Source organism: Strongylocentrotus purpuratus, unplaced genomic scaffold (assembly GCF_000002235.5).
Source record: "Strongylocentrotus purpuratus isolate Spur 01 unplaced genomic scaffold, Spur_5.0 spur5_scaffold_3, whole genome shotgun sequence".
NCBI lineage: Eukaryota > Metazoa > Echinodermata > Echinoidea > Camarodonta > Strongylocentrotidae > Strongylocentrotus > Strongylocentrotus purpuratus.
This window is the reverse complement of record NW_022145609.1, coordinates 2,165,535-2,177,823: the sequence shown is the minus strand read 5'-3', so window position 1 is coordinate 2,177,823 and position 12,289 is coordinate 2,165,535. Positions and strand designations below refer to the sequence as shown.

Here is a 12,289-nt window from a genome sequence, read left to right as displayed (position 1 = left end):
GAGAAAGTAATGCTTCCTCCAGTCAAGACCTTCCCTTGGTTTCTTACTGACTCGCATTAAAAGATTCTGGGAGAAATACCTAGGCTTTCTCGATACAATAGTGATTGCTTTATAAAGTGTCATGTATAAGTCCTTTACTACATACGACGCAAATCTGTACAGTTTTCTGGTTATACATGTACATGTATATGAAAACAATCGTATACTTCAAAATCCCCTATAGCGCCATCTCAGTTAAGTTGCAGCAGTATTATGAGCCCGTAATTCGCTGCTTCCCTAGCTACACTGTTTTCGCGTCGAGTCATGTGTCTGCGAATGGGAAATTAGGTATTGGGTTTCGCACTGTTGGCAAGTTGACCATGAGATGACGCTGTGCAATGAACAGTACCAGAGCCATCTATATACAAAGTTTAGCCAACTTGGTTTCCCTGGGTCACAACATGGCGTATATTCTTTTGTTTTGTGCTTGCCCAATAAAGCAGTAGTCGCCATATTGTGTACAACTCGAAAGGATTGGCCAAACTCTGTGTATAGATGGCTCTGAACAGTATGCTAGGGCAGAAAGTTCATCACTTCAGTCAAGTTCAGTGTCGCTTTAAGACGATCTTCCCTTGTGTATAGAATAACCAATGATGTCGAGAACCTCGCAGAGGGTAAGAATACTCCCTCCTATCCACATACCAAGAGAGCCACCGATGTCACCTAATTAGGGTCAGGTAAGGGATGGAAAGGGGGGCAAACAAAGATTTGGTAATCAAGCAAAAATAAAAGTGGAACAATTCAAACAAAGTTTGAAGGCATAACTGATCTGATAGCATACGCAACCACTGAACTCAGATTGAAAGTCGCTGCTCACGGTAACTTGAAAATCTTTTAACTCAAAGCTTTACTCGATTAGGAATGACATCTAAAATGCTTTGTATCTGATGGAGGGTTTAAAAAGCTTTAAAAAAAGGGAGACAGCGACCCTTATTTCAGAGGTAACAGTAAAACACTATTTGTCATGGATGTATGTACTTGCCCCTTACTCAGGAAGCAACGTTTGAGAAGTTTGTGTATAATTCATGCAGTCCTGAGTGAAATGAATATGTCCTTAATATATTATATCAAATGAAATTCAATATAATAGTGCAATTGATGCATTGATTACAGTATTTTCATTGTGAAATATACGTTTTGATTTAACCTATATCAAGTTTAAAGGGGGCCAAAATCTTCATACTCAGTTACTTTTATTGTCAAGTTTAAGATATTTGAATAAAAATCAGTGAAAATTGAACAAAATCGGGCAAGGAATAAGGAAGGTTAAAGCTTTTTGAAATGACTAGTCACTAAGAGGGCGAAATTCAACTTGATGACATCATTTGTGGACAACTCTCCATGGGTGGTATTCCGGTAGCGCGTACTAAGTTAGCGCATACTTAGTTAATTCACACTTGTATGGAGTGCCTGTTGCAAACTAATTTACCCTGTACAGATTATTTTAATCCTTCAATGAAGAGTTTTCAAAAAATTAATTTTGCGATGAAATGGGAAGAAAAAGATAATATGAGTATGAACTGAATTTCAACAAAGTTTTTGGTAGATTATCTTTGTCATGAATATTGAAGGAGAAAGATGAAACCTAGCATTCCATAGAAGTGTGAACTAAAATTCTTGTTTAGTCTGGACTTAGTCCCGGCTTAACTTATGAGAATACCACCCCATGCCTTTTGTACATCAAATTTCACAATTCCTTCGTTTTCTTCGTATTTATTTGTGTTCTTGATCCGACTTCATAACATGTGAAGTGGAATATCATTTTGCATTCTATACCTTGCTTTTAGGGGAGTAGATTATCTCAATCACAAGAAAGAAGTAAAACATGAAATTTGAAGTACAAAAGGCATGGAGAGTTGTCCACAAAATGATGTCATCAAATTGAATATCGCCCTCTAGTGACTACTGACTAGTCATTTCAAAATGCTTTAACTTCCTTATTCCTTGCCCGATTTTGTTCAAATTTTCAATGATTTTATTCAAATATCTTAAACTTTATAATAAAAGTAACTTAATATGAAGGTTTTGGTTCCCTTTAATAGCAGAATTTATTATAAAAATAATAATAAACAAATCAAACAACCTGATTATATCTTTAAAAGCTATTTTAAGCTGAGTGTTACAGACTAACAAAGAAGACTATAAAACCCATAAGCTTCTTGTTGAGTGTTTGTTTGCCGACTCAGTTCATTAAAGAATATGTTGATGAGACACATACTGTTGCTGTAATAAAGAATAGAGGTAATACAAAACGGAAAGATTTTAATTCGTAATAATAAAAACAAACGGTTATTGTATAGTGCATTACCTTTCAGTCGCGATGCACTATGGAGAATAAGGAAGAGGTAGAATTAGGCAATAATTTCAAGATACCATTCAAATGAGATACCAACTAAATTTAGATCTAAGGAAAACTGCTGGTGAACGGATGAGTCATCAGTCTTATTCAGTCTGTATTTGAATTGATCAACTGTGACTGCCTCACCACAATACCAGGTATTCTGTTCCATAATTCAGCTGCTGCTACCTAGAATGAACGAGCTCCATATTACTTAAACATATAAGGCCATGTAAAAAAAATATTCATGTTTGGCGTCCCCGCCCGCTTCCTTTTTTTGGGGTCGCCTTCTTTTTTTTCTTCTTTTTTAAGAAAAAAAACATGACCTGCTAAAATGATCTATTTCTGATTTTTTTTTTTAAATGCCGGCGGCCATCTTGAAAAATAGCCAACTGTCAGGGAAAATGTACCGAGCGGCCATTTTGAGAAAAAAAAGGGCCTCCTCCTTCCTATTTTTTAAAAAGGCAGGACGCTAAACATTTTTTTTTAAATTTTAACTCTGAGCGTAGATTTCTGGTTGGGGTAAACTTTCTATTGCTCGATTTCCGGAAGAGGCCGAGTTTCGTAAACAATTGCTAGATACAAATGTTTTTTCTAGTAGTCATTAGTCTGCCGGTTGGGGTAAGAGGATAAAATGTTACGTTAGAATAGAAGAATACATTTAAAAACATGATTATAGACCTATATATTTGTTATCAAACTATTAATGGATCTCCTTCCTATAGGACTTCATTGTTTGGATAAATATTAAGAATAAAGATAGAAATAAGATATTCATAATAATAATAATAATACCAATAATTATAATAATAATAATAATTACAATAAGTATAACAAATTATTGTTATAGTAACAATAATAATAATAATAATGCTACTAAAAGTAGCAGTAGTGGTAGTAGTAGTAGCAGTAGAAGTGATATATGAATGTTTTTATAACAACAATGCGAAATTTATGGGCTTCATGGCAGTTAACGTAAGGTTCTCGAGAGAAGAAAAGTGTGAACAAATTAGATAAAACACATTTTCCTGAATCTTCAAAATATGTCAAAACTTCGGTCCAGTGGGCATTTCCTCAACTAGGACGTCTGGAATAGACCATTTTCGTAATGTAACCTAATACATACGTCTGTGTGAAGCGCCTCGATAGGAATCATTTCATTCACCTGTTACGAATAACTGCATTTCAATAGTCAACATGCGAACTGCTTACTTTACTAGTAGTTGGTGCCAGGTAGGTGCCAGGAGGCACCTCACAAAGACATATGCATTGAAATACGAAAACGGTCTATTGGATATCGATCTTCTTTTTTGTTTGTTGCATTATTTTGTGTGTTTCACAGACGAAAAATTGGTCCTATAAGTACTGACTCCGGTCTCAAACTACAAGCAGTAGCAATCCTTACCTGAAATAGGCAGCATTAAGAGATCTATTCCGCCGTTCAGTCAGTGTTTCTGCAAGAAATTTACTGTAAAAGTCTGACGGAAACTTGGCTTGTGATACCGTGGTAGCATACGTAACAACGTCACATGGTCGGGGGCATGGGCAAGCAGCAGTGGCCTTCGAATTGAAGTCCTCTATAGCACAGAAACAAAAATGACAGGTTTTGGAGAAAGAATGAGCTGTGAATAGAATATGGTTTCTTTCAGGTCATTACGTCATCAATGCTCATTTAGATGATCTTCATATTTCGTTCTGTCCTCTGCACCCCAACAGTGGAATGATCCTGTCACGACATTTTCGTCATTCTTCTTCATTGGGTGCCTTTGATCTCAAAGTGTTCTTTAAACAAATCTTTGTTTTTGTCTTCTTTGAAATGCTTTCAAAATTCTTCTTAGATCATTGATTGTTATGCCTATAATAACACTATAATAACACTAATAATATGCTAATTAGTTTGAACACTTCAAAGTACTGTGAGACCTTACATGTAAAAGGGCTTTACAAAATAATGATTATATTATAAATAAGTGTATTTATATAAATGGATATGCTTAATATTTTTTTTTTCTTAATCTCCTCTTGGTTTGGGTCTGGGTTTTTTCCGTATAAAAATATATAATTACATACAAAACGTGTATGAACATAAACACTTATGATAGTTACTTGAACAATAGCATGGATTGATCGCTCTATTCAGATATTCAGAGCCATTGAATAGGTGAGGGGTGGTCATTTCATCCCATCATAATATTTCCCGGGGACTATTTCGAGATCATGCAACAGTCATGCATTACATCTTCGATAAACAGAATATACATCCGGGGTTTTATTTTTTTTTTAAATTGCCGCCATCACATCCCCAGCATAGGCATGAAGAATTCGGTTTATACAAGAATGGCTCATTTACTATAATTTCAAAATAACGTTTGTATAGTATAAGGGTATTCAAGTAAAGCTTCGTGGCTGAATCGCAAATTTATTTCATTAAACACAGCTAGTGGTCAGACCACTGTCTTTAAGGAAATACATTTGCTTTTTTTATTGGAACTTGTAAGATATCCGTTACTATATTTTCTGCAATTTTCAGCATTTGTATACCTGGATCCTCTTTTTATAGATCGTTATTAATTACATGGCAATTAAGCATGTTGAGCAACCTGTTCATATGATGATACCCTTTAAAAAAAATCACCATTACAGCTCGGTGGGAGGAGGGAAGTTGAACACGCCAGGATGTACTTACCCATTGCATTATTCATGCACACTATCTCTAGTGGATTGCATTCTCTGTCAGGACCTGGGTAATATTCAAATAGATTACAGCTGTTATTTCTATGTATGCTAATGCCATAAGTTGTCTTCATAAACAAAGCTTTTTATACTATAAACTGTATATATATTGTGTAACTTAATCAAGCATTCTTAATTCCGTCGTCAATACGTTATATGATTATGATAACCTTTGACATTCGTACCGTGTCCCAAGGGGCGGATTCAGCCGACGACAAGAGGGGGAATATTACTACCCTCCTCCAATCTTTGTATTTGGTATGACTCGGCCGGGGTTCGAACCCACGACCTCCCGTTCATGAGACGGGCGCTCTAACCACTGAGTCACCACACCCGCTACTGGGTTCTTTTACAACGGTTCTAACCCTATTTGACAATAGCGCATCATAAGTAGAAGGACAAATGATTTTTTATTAAGCCTTTACACAAGTAATAAGCCCCAAAGCTGAACAATAATACGAGTATGTATTCACTGTTGTTGTACCATCAGTTATATAGGGTTCAGAATATTTCATACATCCCATAATGTGTTCAGTTCCTCACTTGTTCAGTACTTGTATAAGCAAGCGTAGCCGGACACCTACCCCCTGATCATTCAACCTCCCGGATAACCCCTAGTCAACTATCCCCTAGGACAACTACCCCTAGGACAACCACCATCTAAGACGACTACCCCCAGGACAACCCCCCGGACAACTATCCCCCAGACAACTATACCCCGGACAACTACCCACCAGACAACTACCCCATAGGATAGTTGTCCGGTGTATTTGTCCTAAAGGATCGTCGGGGTAGTTGACTAGGGGTGGTTATCCGGGGGTGGACGTCCAGGGGTTAGGTGTCCTAGAATCATCAGCAAGGTACTATACATCTTTGTTTAATTACAATCGGATTGTGCGATGACTATCGGTACCAGACAAATCCGTACCAGGGGATTAGTAGTCCTGTGCAATATCCATTAGAATCTAGACTAAATACCACTCTTCTGTACATAATTTATATAGAAACGTCGCATCGGATGATTATCCATTCAGTTTGTATACCTCTGTCCAATCCCTCTTGAACATGTTCAATAATATCGTAAAAGATGACGATGTATCACGTAGAACCATAACATTTGGTGTTTTTGTTATTAAACTCAAAACGTTTAAATAAACTAAAGGCTTCATCTCTGGTGATGATTTTCATGTCTTTTCATGAAATTCGAATCAATTTTGGTCCGCTTTTATAAAGAAAAGCTACCTGTAAGCATTGTAGTTGCAGAGAACGACTGATGGACAGTCTAGCAGATCAACATATTCCACATCCAAAAGGGTGTTAACAGGTTTCTTTGAATACCTGACGCATTGGTTTCCTATTTGAGATACCATCACAAAAAATATATGGCACGTAAAAAGCATGTATGAAGATACACAGTAAATAATTTAAATCAACACTGTAATAAATATCAAACATCTGTTTATCATCAATTTCATTTTTAAATCGTTTCATCGACATATTTTTAGTTAGGATTCTTCTGATGGAAAAGATATTTTCCATTTGATAAAGTGGGTACGTGCTTTACCAGTATTACAGGATACCATGAACATACATGAATAACAATAATAATGAAAATATAAATCAATAATAATGATATAGATGATGATAATTATGACAGTAATAATGATAATGATAATAATAATAACATTAATAATAATAATAATAATGATATTAAAAATGATAACAATAATAATATTAATAATAATGATAATGATAATAATAAATAAAACAATAAATGAAAAATATATCTGAATTCAAACACGAAACTTCTGTATTCATTTCAAAATCTAAACTAATAATGATCATGGATAGTATCCCTTAGCATAAATTAGAATTCATGTTTTTTCGACTTGTCATTTGCATCTAAGTTTGGACATGTGTCCTTTATTGACTAAACTATAGCAACATTATACTGCATTCTTCTAGGTACTAGTTCAAAAATGTTGGGGTACCCCCTACCTCATTCCTAGTTCCGTGTAAATCACACCACACTTTTAATGTGAGAACAATGCCTTTAGTTATTTGAGGACTGTTTAGGGGGATTATATGTTAAATAATTGTTACAAGGTCTAAATTAGTGCGACTTACCTCCTTATTTTTATTTTATCGCCATTGAATATAAACTTGATCCCTGCCACCCCTATGGCATGATGTAACGATGAAGATAGCAGGTACCATCTGGACTTCTTGATCTCAGGTGATTCCACCTGGTGAGCATTCTCAGCCAATGAAGCACCTGCCAAGCCAAAATCAACTGACTGCGCAACCGATGCGCCGATGTTCGGTGGAAACGGTTTATTTAATCCTTCCGCCATCACCTTTGAAGATCGAGTTCATTTAAATATGGCAATACTATTTTTGGCGTTTGGCTCTTGCTCTTTACGTTTTTATATGCATTCTATCCAATCCAATCCAAAAGATATTTGATGTAGCGCCTTTTCCTTGCAGTTACAAAGCGCTGCTTACACGCTCCACAATAGTTGGGCCACTTAAAAAAAACAAAAGTTAGACACTTCGCAGAGATCAGTCAAGTATATATAGGCTGGTAATAAAGTAATTTTTATCAACCTGAATTTCCCAGTTTCACTTTTCGAAGGCTTTCCGATGCTCTTTGAGTTCATATACGTGAATAAAGAGGAAGAGTAACTCCTATGTAGATGCGTATTATCGGAAAAGAGTTATGTGACACCTTCAAAATTATTTACCTATGTGACAGTTTCGATGTCTAAATCTAGACACCTCTCTCAGATGTGTTCATTAATTTGAATGAAACATACGTAGATTCTAACAAAAATTCCATAGATTTGAAAACTAGAAAAGGGAATATAAACCAGAGATATACCTGACTGCACTAAAACCGTCGAATTTGAACGCAAGACAAATTAATTTGAATGTCAAACTCGCGAATTTGGCCGGGAAATCCTATAATTTTATTAAATCTGCGTTTTCATGAAAAGAAAATTAAATGCCAGACATTCAACCAACCATTTGACAATGATAAACTGAGTTTCTTATTCATGGTTTTAAATCTATCAGTGCGCGACATTTTTTCAGTTCACGGTTAAGTGGTTTAAAAGAGGGATATCGCCAATGGATGCCTTGTTTTCGTTCAAGTACACCCCTTTATTTCTCTAGATGTTCTGTTCCTCATACCTGGGAGTCCCTCTTCACAGGATACATTGCATCGGATTCCGTATCCCGAGCTATTTGGGACCTGCTATGGCAAACCTAACACTTTAAGGGGTAATGGAAAACCAAAGTTTTATTATCACTGGATAAAGTAAGAAATCACCTTCAGTATGATACCTTATAGAAAGGAAGTGATTGCAATTATTGCGTTTTTCGTGCTTTTAATCACCGACAGTTAATTACGAGGTATTAAAGTTTAAAGTTAAGAATTCGGTTTCATTTTCACACCAAAACCCATGTACACGTTCACTACATTTTTATTTAAGACCGCCATATATAGCCATATTTGACATCTTCGTGCTTTTCTCTTTTTTTCGGTACCAATACCAAATATGCCAGGGATCAACAAATAATTGGTAAAATTAAGCGGGAAAACAAAAGGAAACTTTATTTCTTTTTGACCGCATTATTTCAACTAATTTCGTCCAACGAGGGGGTGTATTCATAGATTTAAATTATGAGACCATTAATAAATCTTATGTTGGTCCCTGAAGTAAAAAAATCCCTGTTCGGAGACTCCTACAGCACAATGATTTTTGCAGTAGCGGATCACAATAGGGACTTTTAGATTTGCACGTCGACATAGTGGACTGCTACGTATGACGTCCTTATACGGCAGTCCCTTTTAGTGTACATCGTGAAACCATTATCGTTTCATCTAGCTTGGGGTTGCCAGTCATGCCAGTTGCCAGGAGTCATGAGCAAACGAAAGCAAGAAAATATTTTCCCCCCCCCCAAAAAAAAAAAAAAAAAAAAAAAATTGACAAAAGATCTGGAGACCTAGACAACGATCAAGTAAATAAACATAGCTGTGACTAGCAGGATTATCAGTTTGTGCTCCATTTCTCAAAAGAATTATGATGAATGATATACAAAAGATATCACGCATGATAAACATGTATAACAATAGGCATTAAAATCGAGATTTTAAAGAAATTATTTGTACAAGAATTCCGCAATATACCCACTGATTTCACGGGCACGTAGGACACGCAGTAATATGCATTATTCTGTTTACCTTAAGGCTTCCCGTGCAGTGAAGATTTTTTTCTTCTTCTATGTATAGTGAAAGCATCGATTTGTTAAATGTACGCTTATAAATTATTAACAACCTCACAATAATCGCGGGCGCAAGATGGACGCCCCTTCCCTTTCTCCTCCGGGAACTATTGGCTACTAGCTCGCGGTTGCATGTCATTTTTTCGCGACTTTACCCATCTTTTAACATCCAAAAATGATTTGTGGCATTTTATGTCACATGACCCTTTATGACATTTGTCTTCCTGAAAAAGTAGAATTAGTGGATTTTACGGAATATATATAGTTTCTGCCTAGATCAATTGCATACGTAAGGAATACGAAAATGATTTCAGTCGTAGTATCCAAAAAGTAACTTACGAGATTTTTGCCCCAAAACTGCTTTTCATTCGTTTCCTTTCTTCTATCTCTTAGAAATATGTTATATTTTCCATTGCGATCTACATTTTTTACCATTTTGACATTAAATCCGAATTTGTTGCATATTAGTCGCCAGAATGCCGTATATGCTGAATGAATGAACATACATTACACAAGTACAACTTACTATAGGCATGATAGGGAATCTTTTGCCATAGCTCTGATTACGGTTGAAAGGTTGAACATTTTGAAAGGTTGACAAAGTTTAAAGGTTTATTTTATCTCGTAAACGGCCCAACATGGGGCATAGAAGTTATACAGATAAACTATACGAGAATATTTTACAACTGAGACAGGGAAGAAAAACAAAAACATATATGTCTCTTACTAAAGAGAGGTTCTTTGGTAGCAAACTAAACGCATAATAAATTGAAGGCAAGGTTTCAACGAATGAACAACGACCCCAAAAATAGACTTAAGTAAAACTATAAACCTTATATAACACATATTGTCAGCGCTAACAGCACGTATACTAATGCTATAACAAATTTAAAATATATACAACCTATTATATATATATATATATAGAGAGAGAGAGAGAGAGAGAGAGAGAGAGAGAAAGAGATATACATGTGCATATAGAAACCAAGGGTCTAATGCTTTGGAATTTTTTTTTTTTTTAATTCTAAAATTCGACGTATTGATTTTACAAGAATTTAAAAAGATTCTTTAACTGTTTAACACAAGTTATATTGAACAACTGGTGAAATTTGATGTTAGGTCTACTGTGATAATATTTCTTAACATAAATGTACTACTTATTACGAATGTTATCAAATGCTGGATAAAAGAGAAAATAATGGAATTCATCACCTTATACGTAACTTCGGGATCACATAAGGAACACAATTCTAGAGGCTGACTGACTAGGCAAATAACGACATTGAGTGATGGGCAGCTTACTATTACAACATCGATTTTTACAAAAATAGATGTTCTATCACTAAAATCCAACTTTAACAGATATTTTTCCATACCAAATTCCTGTTTAAAAATCCTGTAACTGAAACATAAACATTTTATACTAACTTCTTCATTCCTGTTTTGCAAATCAATGTCATTTAATCTACGATCCATAGATGATTTAACACACTCTATGTTTAAGGAGGTATTTCTACCCATAAATTAGAGATTCTGCTCACTTTTAATTTTATAATTCGATTCAAAATCACAATTATCGTATAGTTTGCGTAACAAATTGTAAATAGTACACGAGAGTTTAGATTTTCCATGAGTAACTCGTGCCGAAAGATTTATCATACGCCTCTCCACTTTATAAGCCAAAGCAAATCTATCAACTTCGTCATATACATATACAACTTTCAGTGCCACGGCTCAATTTATGAAGGGTTTTGAGCAATTTCCTACAAAATACTTCAATACCGTTTACAGAAAGTAATTTCCAAAGCTCATAGTTCTGATGATATGCAGCAGCTAAGGCAGACTACAACTCTTCAGCGGATTCAGCCATTATCATGATGTCATCAGCGGTCAGTGACACATAGGGCCTGAGCAGGCGCGGATACAGGATTTCTTAGGGGAGGGGGCCCAACTTTTTTTTTTTTTTGCTCCCGAAAATTAGAAAATCGTGCCGGCCAAAAAGTCGCTCTGTGGGGGTGGGGGGGGGTGTGGGTAGTGAGCACAATAAAAAAAAATTAGTCCTCGAAAATTTATAAATTTGCCCCACTTGAGCGCCAGGGGGGGGGGGGGCAACCCCCCGAAAAAGGTTAAGTTCACGTGTTTTTACATGATTTTTTTTTCTCAAGGGGGGGGGGGGGGGGCCGGGCCCCCCGGCCCCCCGGCCCCCCTCCCCCCCCCCCCCCCTGGATCCGCCACTGGGTCAGAGAAACACTTCAATATCATCGTCACTTATCTCATAATATGTCATTAAAAAGCATTTCCTATAAACGATACTTTCAGGCTCTTATTCCTTGACAGTTTTTGTGTTTTCCTTAGAATGACCATCATTACATTCCCTGCCATACTTTTTCTTTCATAACAAAAGCCAATAATTCCCATGGGCTAATTAAATTGATTCCTACGACAATCCGATGTTTGTTTTAATAAGGAGGAGGGATTCATTTTTCCTTTACATACACATGTCGTTGGGCCGATTTTGCACACATTTTGTTCCTTCATTCTCATTTTCTTTTGCACTAATGTACGCAGGAACAAAACAAGGTAAAATTGCAATTTATACATATATCTTTTTTTCTTCAGAATCTCATTGTCTAGGTATCAGATTCTTAATCATTTCATTTCAAATTCCATATCAAATTCCATATCAAATAATAAGAAAAATAGTAATAATAGATTGATGCGGACCGAACGAGGGGAGGCTGGAGAGACGAGAAACTAGAAATTAAGTTGATTTGGCCTAGCCTTACCCTAAACCCCCATCCCTCACATTGCCATATGTTGTACCAAACTTCCAAACTTCCACAAATAACATATATATATATATATATAATGGACACCTAGAACAGTCAAACA

At 35.9% G+C, this 12,289-nt stretch overlaps 1 protein-coding gene across 2 annotated transcripts; it reads right to left on the bottom strand.

The window, feature by feature from the left end:
• Positions 1-522: 522 nt before the first annotated feature.
• Positions 523-7,968, bottom strand: LOC115928457 (acid-sensing ion channel 4-B-like). Of its 2 annotated transcripts, XM_030995653.1 has the most exons (6): positions 7,238-7,968; positions 6,353-6,464; positions 5,064-5,117; positions 3,783-3,954; positions 2,171-2,262; positions 523-702 (listed from the first exon to the last, which is right to left on the bottom strand). In XM_030995653.1, the coding sequence occupies exons 2-6, from the start codon at positions 6,360-6,362 to the stop codon at positions 596-598; spliced, it is 435 nt and encodes a 144-aa protein (XP_030851513.1). In that variant the 5' UTR covers positions 6,363-6,464; positions 7,238-7,968; the 3' UTR covers positions 523-595. The 2 variants fall into 2 exon arrangements, with proteins under 2 accessions (XP_030851513.1, XP_030851514.1); XM_030995654.1 differs by lacking the exon at positions 2,171-2,262.
• Between the last annotated feature and the right edge of the window lie 4,321 nt (positions 7,969-12,289).

Coding starts and splice junctions, on each gene's coding strand:
- LOC115928457 (XM_030995653.1), bottom strand. Junction 3,955..5,063: donor GTGCATGAATAATGCAATGG/GTAAGTACATCC, acceptor TCTGTGCTATAG/AGGACTTCAATTCGAAGGCC. Junction 703..2,170: donor TGGGTTTTATAGTCTTCTTT/GTTAGTCTGTAA, acceptor GACCCTAATTAG/GTGACATCGGTGGCTCTCTT.